The sequence below is a fragment of the Mya arenaria genome, chromosome 4 (genome assembly GCF_026914265.1).
Source record: "Mya arenaria isolate MELC-2E11 chromosome 4, ASM2691426v1".
NCBI classification, from domain to species: domain Eukaryota; kingdom Metazoa; phylum Mollusca; class Bivalvia; order Myida; family Myidae; genus Mya; species Mya arenaria.
The window spans coordinates 65,339,533-65,353,072 of NC_069125.1; the positions used below are offsets into that span (position 1 = coordinate 65,339,533).

Genomic DNA, 13,540 nt, shown 5'->3' on the forward strand with positions numbered 1-13,540 from the left:
CCCTGCTTCACAAAATGAAGTGGCCTTTATAGTAATCACGATATTCGTCACGTCTGTCCGTCTGCCGGGCCCATATCTTTCTCATTCATGCTCAGGTTTTTAAATCATATGGCTGAAGTGACCATAATAGCATGAGGATATGTCGTGCAAATGACCCATGTCCCTACCTTCGAGGTCAAGGTGACAGCAACATTCTAAACATAGTATTTTGGGCTATATAAGCCTTACGGGTACTGATTATTGTTTGTGTACAGCCCATATCTTTCTCATTCATTGTCAGATTTTAAAATTATTTGGCAGAAGTGACCAACAAAGTATGAGAATGTGTCACACAAATGGCCCATGTCCCTGCCTTCAAGGTCAAGGTCACAGCAACCTTCTGAAAAATGGTATGGTCCATGTATGTGCTTGAAAGTATGACTCTTATTGCCTAAAGCATTTCGATTTACTACCGAACAACAATTAAAGTTCATAATATCATTTGGTATTACATTTTTCAGACAGAGTATTTTCATGATCATTGAAATGATTTAACCTGGAGTCAGTAAGTGTGATACTTTAGTCATGCTTTTTGGAACAGTTAGTAAATTTCAATTTTATTTTACTGTCTAAATAAAGAAAGAACATGACAACAAACCACCTACATAATTATTGCGCATCAGTTGCAAAATGATGCACACTGCAACAAGAATATCAGCATTGTATCCATGTAAAAGCATATTTAATTGTTGTTAACCTTCAATAACCTGTTATATTAAAACTTAAAATGCAAACAAGATAAAGGTTTCACAAACAGAATGAATAGAGCCAGGATCTGTTGGATTTGCAGGTGAGACTGCATCCACTACAGCTTTTATGAAATTATAAACAATGAATTACACAATTTGTAATTTGGGGAAAATTTGTAATGGTTTGAGCAAAAGTGCTTACTTCACTTAATTTTATCAGAGTTTACTCTAGGTTTTTACCACATTACAATAAATATTGTATTTCCGGAAGTAACAAAAGTGACATTGATTTTGGACAACCACTTTTGATTCTTGAGCATTTTTTACGAAAGAATATTTTATGAGATTTCCAATTAAAAAGCATTTACGTATTCCCGGAAATGTCTTAATACAAAAAGAATATGTTTATGAATCAAATTTATCTGAACTGCCCAATGAACAATGTCTTGGGGCTTTGTGTTGATTTTTCAAAATAACTTTTTTATTTGACAAGATATCATCAAGAACTCTTCAGAGAGTTGAATAGGTAGTCTGGGGCATTTTGACAAGGAAAAAAGACAGTAGAAATTCCTACAGACTTTTCCGCAATAATGTAAATGCTTTTTGATCCAAAATCTGATAAAATGTAAAATTTGTTTAACTTAAAACATGTCACCAAAAAGATATGTTTCACTCCTAAATAACATTGTTCCTCAAAACTAAATAAAACATGAAGTTTTTAAAGGTGTCAGTTTTTTACCTTCCCCACCCACTTTTGAATTGTGGCTGGCCCTTAAGTATATCAGTTACCACTTTAAGCAGCTATCTGGATATCTGTATAACATGCATTGCTCACTTTGTTAACTTCATATTATCCATTTGACTATTTTTTGCTTTCAAACAGGATGCAAACATGTTTTACTTGAAAATATGACTCATTAAGTCCGGTAACAACATTCAGAACTGGTCAATGACTAAACCTCCTAGTATCCTTAAACTAACAGAGTTGTTGTTCTTTAACTTAAACCAGTCAACTGACATATCATGTGAAATAACGAATATTGCGGCCATAAGGCCACACAATTCAGTTTTTTGGTAAAATGAAAGTTAGCAAGCACAAAATTAATTGATAGAAAAACAACCCCTTTTTTTTCATAAAAATCAAAGCGAGCGAAGATTTTTTTCATCATAATCAATATGAAGAACTAAGTTTTCAACATATCGCCCTTAACCCATTTGAACACAGTCTTGAACTTAATCTTCATTGGACAATGGAAACATGTTCCATTCCTTACTGTTTTCTCCATAGTTTAGAGTAAGTATATAAAGGACTAACCAAATTCATTAACAGATTTTAAGACTACAATGAATATGGGTCACCCCTGGTCTAAAACTAAGTCAAATATTGAGACAAAATTTTGCATCTAATTCCTTTCACAAATTCGTCAAGTGTTCATTCAATCTTCAAAAATCTGTCGGAATATTTCTCAGCATGATATTGTGAAATTGGTCATCTCAGGTCAAATGGTAGGTTGGACCAGTGTGAATATGGGTCATCTTGGATGAAAAACTAGGTAGGACCAGTATTAATATGGGTCATCTTGGGTCAAAACTAGGTTGGACTAGTGTGAATATGGCCAATGGGTCATCTTGGGTCAAAAACTAGGTTGGACCTGAGTGTGAATATGGGTCATCTTGGGTCAAAACTAGGTTGGACCAGTGTGAATATGGGTCATCTTGGGTCAAAAACTAGGTTGGACCAGTGTTAATATGGGTCATCTTGGGTCAAAAACTAGGTTGGACCAGTGTGAATATGGGTCATCTTGGGTCAAAAACTAGGTTGGACCAGTGTGAATATGGGTCATCTTGGGTCAAAAACTAGGTTGGACCAGTGTGAATATGGGTCATCTTGGGTCAAAAACTAGGTTGGACCAGTGTGAATATGGGTCATCTTGGGTCAAAAACTAGGTTGGACCAGTGTGAATATGGGTCATCTTGGGTCAAAAACTAGGTTGGACCAGTGTGAATATGGGTCATCTTGAGTCAAAAACTAGGTTGGACCAGTGTGAATATGGGTCATCTTGAGTCAAAAACTAGGTTGGACCTGAGTGTGAATATGGGTCATCTTGAGTCAAAAACTAGGTTGGACCAGTGTGAATATGGGTCATCTTGGGTCAAAAACTAGGTTGGACCAGTGTGAATATGGGTCATCTTGAGTCAAAACCTTGGTTAGACCAGTGTGAATATGGGTTATCTCGAGTCAAAAACTAGGTTGGACCTGAGTGTTAATATGGGTCATCTTGAGTCAAAAACTAGGTTGGACCAGTGTGAATATGGGTCATCTTGGGTCAAAAACTAGGTTGGACCAGTGTGAATATGGTTCAACTTGGGTCAAAAACTAGGTTGGACCAGTGTGAATATGGGTCATCTTGGGTCAAAAACTAGGTTGGACCAGTGTGAATATGGGTCATCTTGAGTCAAAAACTAGATTGGACCTGAGTGTGAATATGGGTCATCTTGAGTCAAAAACTAGGTTGGACCAGTGTGAATATGGGTCATCTTGGGTCAAAAACTATGTTGGACCAGTGTGAATATGGGTCATCTTGAGTCAAAACCTTCGTTAGACCAGTGTGAATATGGGTCATCTCGAGTCAAAAACTAGGTTGGACCTGAGTGTTAATATGGGTCATCTTGAGTCAAAAACTAGGTTGGACCAGTGTGAATATGGTTCAACTTGGGTCAAAAACTAGGTTGGACCAGTGTGAATATGGTTCAACTTGGGTCAAAAACTAGGTTGGACCAGTGTGAATATGGGTCATCTTGGGTCAAAAACTAGGTTGGACCAGTGTGAATATGGGTCATCTTGAGTCAAAAACTAGGTTGGACCAGTGTGAATATGGTTCAACTTGGGTCAAAAACTAGGTTGGACCAGTGTGAATATGGTTCAACTTGGGTCAAAAACTAGGTTGGACCAGTGTGAATATGGGTCATCTTGGGTCAAAAACTAGGTTGGACCAGTGTGAATATGGGTCATCTTGAGTCAAAAACTAGGTTGGACCAGTGTGAATATGGTTCAACTTGAGTCAAAAACTTGGTTGGACCAGTGTGAATATGGGTCATCTTGAGTCAAAAACTAGGTTGGACCTGAGTGTTAATATGGGTCATCTTGAGTCAAAAACTAGATTGGACCTGAGTGTTAATATGGGTCATCTTGGGTCAAAAACTAGGTTGGACCAGTGTGAATATGGGTCATCTCGGGACAAAAATAGGTTGGACCAGATGTTATGCCCAGCTAACATAACTTTGTACAATACATTAACTTATTAACATATGTACTCAATACAAAGCTTTTCAGGGAAAAAAGAAACAATAGTTGGAATAAACTGTGTTTTCAATGTAGAGCGCAAATAAAAAATGACCACACTGAGGGATGAATGATGACAAAAATCATCTAGTCATTGTCAAAAATTAATATCCAATGGGAAGCCTCTTTCTTTTTCAGAAATATGGCATGTATGAAGTAGTGCCTGGCATATTATTTATCCTGGGTCACATCCTCATCGTGTCCATGAAGCTAATATATATATAGTGTTGGACGATTTAAAACACAATGTGTCAATGAGGCATGTAGTGGTACTCATCATGTCTGTTTTAGCTCTAGTTGTATTGTGATTGATTTAATTTTTAAAAATCGAGTGTGAGTTAGCGTAATCTGTAATTATAATATATAATGAAAGTAGTAACAGTCTCTGACTGGTACAGAACATGTTTATCAAGCCCTGTGGTTGACAGTGTTTGTTTTTAGAGGAGTGTTGTTCATCATAAAAAAACCCACAATGAATAATGCACGAATATTCAATTTTTCCTTTGGTTATTCACTAAAGAATTTCTGTTTATTTGTCATTTTTTCCTGTTTTTGAACAGATAATTGGAGATCTCCTCTGTTTTCTTTTGCAGTCACTTAATTTCCTACAATGTTTGTATTTATAGCCTTAGTTAGTTTTTCCTTGTTTTTCATTATTGTCATTTTGACTGTTAACCCCTCATGAGGATATATATGGTATTTAAGTGTTATAGGAATTGATGGTATTGATTTGTAGTGGTTTGTGTAATACCGGTTGGCTGCTTTTATTTTGAGGATACTCATGATATACATTAGTGGATATTTCCAGACCTGGCATATTCTGGCTGTAAGACCTAGTAGTAGGCCTGAATATTGGATGTTATTGACAATATCTTCCAGTCGGCAATTTTGGACATTCAAGATGCATCTTGCTTACATTGAAATAATTATAAGGAAATGAGAAATGATACGCACTGAAAGGAATAACGTTTCACTTCTATGAGGATATTGAAATTAACATGTGGAAAAAAAAAATATCGATTAGGTAAATTTTGTTTCTTATTTAATTTAGGTCAATTTATTTTAATGCACAATTTCAATTATTGGATATTTAAAACTGTATTCCTATCATATATAATATCATGGAATAAGGAAGTTAATGGAAATCAATTGTACAGTTTGAATTGCTCTTAATATGCTCTTTTGTTAAACTTAAGGTCCTTAAGCTGTGGTACTGAAGTATTCACTGTATAAAACATTTTTGACATGTTTAAAATACTTTTATAAGCATGTAAATAGGAAAAAAAATTAATTCTAAAAAACAAAACAAATAGAAGTTGACAAAATGAAATAAAAAGATGAAGTTTTACATGCAATGCCGGATTTGATCATTGATTCTCTGGAATCCTTCACAAGGTCTTGACCCCTGGACCACTGTGACATCAAATTATATGTCACCGTGGGACAATTTCTTGCTCAAGTTTTATAAAAAAAATATATTTTTCTTTGAAAAATCATAATGTTTAATTCTTCATAATATTTTGTTTCATATTCATTTTTCTGCAATATTCTTATTTTAATTTAGTGTGTTTTGACATTTCTAATAGGATTTTAACAGTTCCCCCTTCTTAACTATCATCACCTTAACCTTCTCAGATCTCAGTTCTGTTGCTTTACTGAACTCTTTGACACTGCTCAATTATCGAAAATTTGTCACTGTGTGACTTTCTAGTTTTGTGAGAAAATCTAAAAGCTTTATTATATAAAAAATAAGGAAAGATTGAGACATAGACATATGTGGACGAATACCAGGTGTTATGTATCACTATAAACACGATTAATGATTGAAATTTGTCAACATTGTAGTGGTTATCTTGTCACTTTTATTTGGTTGTCTTGTTTATGTGTGAATGACAAACCAGGTATGTGTATTACAATTTTATCTGACTTAGTGGTTTTGGACCGAAAATATTAAAAATGAACAAATTTCAGAACAATTTTTTAACCATTTTCGGCTACTGAAATCTATCCAGCGTGGGCAAAATTGGTCCAGACAAGCGAAATGTTGGTTTTTAGAAGCTCTGAATAGGACGTAGGCAAAACTGTTATTCATTTATTATAATATCTATGTTCCAAATAAATGAGAAAAAAATGAGAGAAATTTTGGGGGAAAAAACTTAAAACCATAGATAGGATGCAGTGAAAAAGTCTCAAAATCGGCATCCACTATGTTTGTTTTGGCAAATTTCATTGAAATGTGAAAAAGGCAGAAGTTTTTAAATAGTACAGCTAGTGTTGGGAATGGGACAGAAATATTGCTATTGATAATCAGTTTATGGAACCAATTATTAATCGATTTAATCATTATTTCATTATCTTTGGTCATGATATTTAAGGCATACAGATACAGAACATGCACCAGTTTTTAGCACCAATGTACCCTTAAAATATTGTTTGTTCATTCCTTTGTTTAAGTTACACATTAATCGAGAACGCAACTATCTTTTAGTGTTTACAAGTTACCTCACAGAACATAAGACCACAGGCTCTAATTTTTGTCCTACATTTAGTATTGTATACATGTGTAAAATAAACACAAAGAAAGATATCAATTTCTTTTTAATAATTAGTCAGTAACAAGTGCAACAAGCAGTTGAATATTCCATATGTTTCAAGAACATTTCCTTTCAGAAAACTGAAAAAACTGAATTCTTAAATGGTAACATGTTTTAAAAAATTACCTTTAAACCACAAACATGAGAAGTTGAAAACTAATCCTTTAGCGGTTAAATTACAAAGAAATTTTGTAATAAGGTACTGAAGTGAATACTGACTTTTTAAGAATTTGACTAGATAACTTAACATAGTTAAACACCTTAACATTTCAACATTAACTAGCATTAAGTAGAAAAAGAAAATTAGTCAGCAGTAGTTACCTTCCTTGTTTCTATAATGGATTGTTCAAATTTCACTGTCGATTGTCGCCGATGTAGGCCTTTCCTATCAATTGTCGATTATAATCGATCATCAGCACAACACTAAGTACAGCACATGTATATAAATGATAAAACATATTGAATAACAAAAGCAAATGCTGTATAAAGCACAAGAATGATTAATTGCATACTGTATTACATAATCAATAAACAACAATTTTATTATGTCATCCCAATGTTGCTGCCCTTGAAGCCTTCAAATTAAATGTCATCATCATCACGAATTGTAAAAGCATATGCTTATTTTGTACATATATAATTTCAACACCGTCAGCACAGATGGTATTATGGGACAAACCGCACTGTCATTGCACCAGTTTGTACTATTGGTATGAAACTATCTAGTAAGACAGAGGCAGTTTTTCACACCTTTACACATTGACAGTGCATAGTGATTCTTCTTTGTAAATAATACTTGCAAGGGAATAAAAAAATTAGCAACAATGTAAATAAAAATAATCAATGTTATGTTCTTCTTCATATTTCCCATAACAGCCTAAGTATGCAATTTACATACTTACTTTTTTCTTTTTTCGTCAGTGTTATTAACATTGATTTGAATAAATAAATTAAATAATACACCCATACACTGTTTTAAGTTGACCATCGATGAAAATTCCCCACTGTTTGTTTCTCAGTAATCTGTTCTTTCTCATGCTGATTGGTATTGTCGCCATGTTTTTGCTGCTTTTGTTGCCTGGTGTCCCCAAGTTTTACGGCTTTTGTCGCCATGTCCCCAAGTTTTTACGGCTTTTATCGCCATGTCCCCACGTATTTACGGGTATTGTCGCCAAAGATGTCCCCAAGTTTTTACTGGTTTTGTCTTCATGTCCCCAAGTATTTACTGGTATTGTCGCCATCGATGTCCCCTAGTTTTTACTGGATTTGTCTCCCATGTCCCCAAGTATTTACTGGTATTGTCGCCATCGATGTCCCCTAGTTTTTACTGGATTTGTCTCCATGTCCCCAAGTATTTACTGGTATTGTCGCCATCGATGTCCCCTAGTTTTTACTGGATTTGTCTCCATGTCCCCAAGTATTTACTGGTATTGTCCCCATCGATGTCCCCTAGTTTTTACTGGATTTGTCTCCCATGTCCCCAAGTATTTACGGGTATTGTCGCCATCGATGTCCCTTAGTTTTTACTGGATTTGTCTCCCATGTCCCCAAGTATTTACTGGTATTGTCGCCATCGATGTCCCCTAGTTTTTAGTGGATTTGTCTCCATGTCCCCAAGTATTTACTGGTATTGTCGCCATCGATGTCCCCTAGTTTTTACTGGATTTGTCTCCCATGTCCCCAAGTATTTACTGGTATTGTCGCCATCGATGTCCCCTAGTTTTTACTGGATTTGTCTCCCATGTCCCCAAGTATTTACGGGTATTGTCGCCATCGATGTCCCTTAGTTTTTACTGGATTTGTCTCCCATGTCCCCAAGTATTTACTGGTATTGTCGCCATCGATGTCCCCTAGTTTTTAGTGGATTTGTCTCCATGTCCCCAAGTATTTACTGGTATTGTCGCCATCGATGTCCCCTAGTTTTTACTGGATTTGTCTCCCATGTCCCCAAGTATTTACTGGTATTGTCGCCATCGATGTCCCCTAGTTTTTACTGGATTTGTCTTCATGTCCCCAAGTATTTACTGGTATTGTCGCCATCGATGTCCCCTAGTTTTTACTGGATTTGTCTCCATGTCCCCAAGTATTTACTGGTATTGTCCCCATCGATGTCCCCTAGTTTTTACTGGATTTGTCTCTATGTCCCGAAGTTTTTACAGGTTTTGTCGCCATGACCCCAAGTTTTTACTGGTTTCATCGTGATGCCCCCAGGTTTTTACTTAAACATTTGCATCCCCTGTATCTTTATTATGATAATTTTTAAGTTATACAATCATTTTCTGTTATGTGAAACAAGTTATCTGTCTCGTATTCCAGAAGTCTGTTTGGGGGCTCCAGTTCTAGCCGTGTACAGCCAAATGCTGCCTCACATGGTAAACTTTATACCTATTTTACGCTACACTAGTATAGTAAAAGGCAAAAGGTAATATTATCCAACATGGAATAACAAGCCATTGAAAAGGGACTTTTAATAGACTACTGAGGATAATAAAATTTATGTAAATCTTTTTCATATATATAAACTTATATGCTCTGATGGAGGCAAGTTACTATTATGCATCTGAAGAACGTTAAAGCATTAACAAAGAACCTTAAATTCCAATGCTACACTGAAAGCTTGATGGTATTAAAGGTAACATTGATATCTTATGTTATTAAAGGTCAGCGAAATGCTGGTTATGGCTCACAGCTTCCACCTGCTGGCAAAATACTAAACTACGAAAAATCCACAAAACAGAAGTCTGCCAGCGCTGGTGAGTTATACCATTTTAACTTTGTCCTGAATAGATGTTCAGTATTTTTTCAGAACTTGTCAGTTTTGCTATATTATCTTTACTAATGATAGTAGTTCGTGTCTGGACCATAACCTAGGTCTCTAGCTTCAATGTCAAGGTCACTGCACATATTAGAACTTAGTCAGTTTTGGAGGAGTTAAAGCTTTGCTGATGATAAAGAGTTCATGTCCAAGTCCATAACTGCCATGCATGCTTGAATTTCAAAATCCCAGTCCTTCTTGCTCAAGGTCACTTTCATGGCTGGGTTAAGGTCACTCACATGGCTGGGTCAAGTTCTTTGTGCATGATTGAATAATGTCGCTTGATTTTGCCGCTATATTAAAGAATTAAGATTGATCTTGTGGCAAATAAATTATTTCCCTTCATATAATCTGTAAACATCAATTATGATATATTTCAATAAAGTCAGGCATAAACATGCTGTGTCAAGGTGGCCTGCGGGGATAGTCATCGCTTCTTTGATAGCTCTAGTTTACTTTGTTTAATTAGCTTGCTTACTTTTGAAGCAAAAAGTTGAAGCTATTGTCATAGCCTTGATGTCTGGATGGTCATCGTCTGCATTCAAAAACTTCAACTTTACCCATTAACTTTTTTTTCCAAGTTTGGTACACCTTTTGCCAGAAACAATAGGAATACACAAACACTAAGCTTGGCCCATAACTCTTGCTTTAATAATTGTCAAGTAATGCTCATTGTTTAAATGAAAAAAACAACAGACGAGCACAAGTGTTTGCACCACAGCTCTCTTGATAAAGCCTACATTTTATATATATTTAGTTAAATGGTTAGAGATGGTATTATAAGATGGCATTATGCACCAGTTGACTAACATTAAATCCTGTGATTTTTCTACATTCCATTCTATTAGGTATGTCTGCGGAGAAAATCCTGAAGAAATATGTGACAGTTGTTGCTGCGGCACCGAAAGATGAGGTAATATTTTCAGGTTTTTCTATGACTCATTTCCTTTATTTTTACATTTCATTTTGCCCTACTCTTCCTGAAATTCTTGCTGTATTGCTATAAAATATGTACCTTATTACACTCTGTGAGTAAAAAATTGTAGCTTATTCTAAGTAAATGTAAATGTTTAGAACAATCACTGAATAATATTATATTTGCAAATTGAGAGATTATTTTTTTGGGGAAAAATACAACCTTTTATCAGAATCTGCCTTTTAACCTCCCACAGGACTGCTGCATCTGTTACGAGAGACTGAGTGAGGCATCAGGTCACGGGGTGGGAGGGCCGGAAGACAGGGTGGTCCTTCAGCTTGAGAAATGCAGCCACATGTATCACAAACTATGTCTCACAGCCCTCTATGACAGCGGTCCCAAGGTATGACTATTAAATTGATTTGTGAAAACGTGTTGTCAAATGTTTTACTGTTAATTTTTATCCACAAAGATTTATCCAATATTGAAGAGAAACTTTCACAAATAAGATAACATTATATGCCTTGCTTGGTGTAATTCTAGAGACAGATCATAACAACATTAAATGTTGTAGATAAGTAAATGGCACCCAATTACATTCATGTAGATGATGTGGATTTTCTGTTATTTGGCAGTGGAAGTAATAATAAAAATACCAAGTTTTTTGGTTCTGAATAAAACAACTTGACTGAATATCTGGCATCAATGATCTTATGAATGATCCAATAAATGGTTTTGTGTATTCATCATGGTGAATACTTGTCTTTCCCCAGGATGGATGTATCCAGTGCCCAGCGTGTAAGACTATATATGGGGAGAAGACTGGTAGCTGCCCGCGGGGTGAAATGGATTACCAGGTGATCCCCCACTCCCTTGCTGGACACCCTGATTGTAAAACTATACAGATCATCTACAATATAGAGCCCGGAGTTCAGGTAGGATCGCAGGTTTTGTTTGGCAAATGTATTTGAGGTTTTATGCATTCTATTTAATGTTAATATAAAGTTCAAAGTCATGATTTTTATTATATTACACTTTTATATAAATTGTGGACCATCTTAAAATCGATGTACATGTATATTAAAAAAAAATTCACAACCTGTTTTTAATAAAGTCATTCTATAAATGTGTCAATAGAAAATAATTTTTTCGGATAAAGGACAAACTACTAGTTGAAAAATGCATTGGTCTTTGTGTGCTGTGATGATATCAGATTTCTTTAATAAAAAACCCCCACTTTAAATAAGATCTTCAATGCTAAAATTGTCATTGACATTGGAGGTACACAAAATTTAATGAAGTCTATTTGATAAGTAATATACATGTAAGGAGTGTATATACTGTTATACAGAATGAATATATTAAGTACATCTACTCTCCTGACTTTCAGGGTCCAGAGCACCCTGCCCCGGGCCAGAGGTACTACCTGACTGCCTTTCCACGTATCGGCTACCTGCCTGACAATGAGAAAGGGAGAAAGGTTAGTAGTTTGGCCTTTGCTAAAATGTTTTTGTACTCTGGTAGAAGTAGTTCCACGGTAGTTATTAGCTCTACTGGCCAAAGGCCAGAAGAGCTTATGTGATGGTAATGTGTACGTAGTATGTGCATCCGTGCGTCTGTGCGGTCGTGCGTCTGTAAACAATTGCTTGTGAACACGATACAGTCTTCAGTTTTGATTGTATCTCAATGAAACTTGTACAGTACCTAGATATCCATTAGAGCTCGGTTCCTTTCGAAAACCAGCCAGATCCGCCCATGCATGCCTAGATTATGGCCCTTGATAGTATAAAAAAATGCTATTGTGTAAACAATTGGTTGTGAACACGATACAGTCTTCAGTTTTGATTATATCTCTATGAAACTTGTACAGTATCTAGATATCCATTAGAGCTTGGTTCCTTTCGAAAACCAGCAAGATCCGCCCATGAATGCCTAGATTATGGGCCATGAAAGTTTTAAAGAAATGCTTTCTATTTTTAGCCAGGTCTGCATGAGCAAATTCTATTTTTAGCCAAGTTTACATGTATATGTTAATTCAAGTCTAGAGTTAAGGGAGACAATTTGCAAGTCTAGGATTTTGAGAGACAATTTGCTTTTTGCTTCTGCAGTTGATTTTGTGAATTACTCTGCCTTGTTCTTGTTGAAAGCCCAAAGGCCATTTTTTAGCTTAAGTTCTGTAGTTTGAGCATTCATCTTAACAAAATTGGTTGTGAATGTTTAAGTTATGCACCTGGTGTCATTACTGGCCACACCCAGGGTTCACAGGTTTGGTAAACATAAATCTGGAAAGGTTTGAAAATCTTTTTGTGTGTTCGTGCATCCATCTCAGCACAATTGATTGTGAATGTTTGATCATTGATCAATGTTGTCCTAGGATGCCCTTGACTTTGACCTTTTGACCAACTTTTTTTAACTTTTAAAACTACAGAAAATTTTACTATGAGTACAGTTTTGAAAGCATTTTTTTTTGTCAGATGACTTTTACTTGGCACATATTAAAATAGTTCATGCAACTAATCTGCTTACAATACTTTCTGGGCTCAGATGTTGAACGTGCTACGTTTTCAGGTAACCCAAACACAAAACATAAACTATATGTCTGTTGCCTTTTACCCATACATACATGCTCTGGATTGATATGACCACAAAAGCCATGCCAGTAGAGCATAGGCCCTTTTGGGCCTCTTGTTTATATTCCCGTCCTCTGGATCAATTTCATAATGATTCTTGAAAATAAACCAATCTTAAGCTGATGCTAGGGGATAATGACAGTCTTGTGCTTCCATTTCTATCATTGAAGAGTCTAACTCATGTTGAAACTTCATAAACACTGTAATTTTTTATTTTCTAGTCCTCTGGGATCAATGACTATCATATTTGATGTATAATTCTTGGAAAAAAAGAAAACCCTTAAGCTGATGCGAGGGGGTGATGACAGTGTTGTGCTTTCACTGTCAGAGTGTGGATCCCAGTATTTGAAGTATTTAATGATTTGAACACTATTGATGAAAACCACATACAGCTATAAGATCTATTGAAGATGCCTTGTAGACTCTTAATACGCAGACGTTTTAACTCTGAGTTGAAGGACATAAATGGTAACTATGAAGGAAAGTACAGCTGTAATATTATTTGTGTACTGAT

At 35.6% G+C, this 13,540-nt stretch overlaps 1 protein-coding gene across 1 annotated transcript in view; it reads left to right on the forward strand.

The window, feature by feature from the left end:
• Positions 1-13,540, forward strand: part of LOC128232379 (E3 ubiquitin-protein ligase DTX1-like) — a 32,219-nt gene that overhangs the window by 16,638 nt on the left and 2,041 nt on the right. The window contains exons 3-8 of the mRNA XM_052945896.1: positions 8,982-9,037; positions 9,326-9,418; positions 10,329-10,393; positions 10,653-10,799; positions 11,170-11,331; positions 11,787-11,876. Of these exons, the coding sequence (XP_052801856.1) occupies positions 8,982-9,037; positions 9,326-9,418; positions 10,329-10,393; positions 10,653-10,799; positions 11,170-11,331; positions 11,787-11,876 (613 nt within the window). The remainder of the gene's footprint in view (positions 1-8,981; positions 9,038-9,325; positions 9,419-10,328; positions 10,394-10,652; positions 10,800-11,169; positions 11,332-11,786; positions 11,877-13,540) is intronic.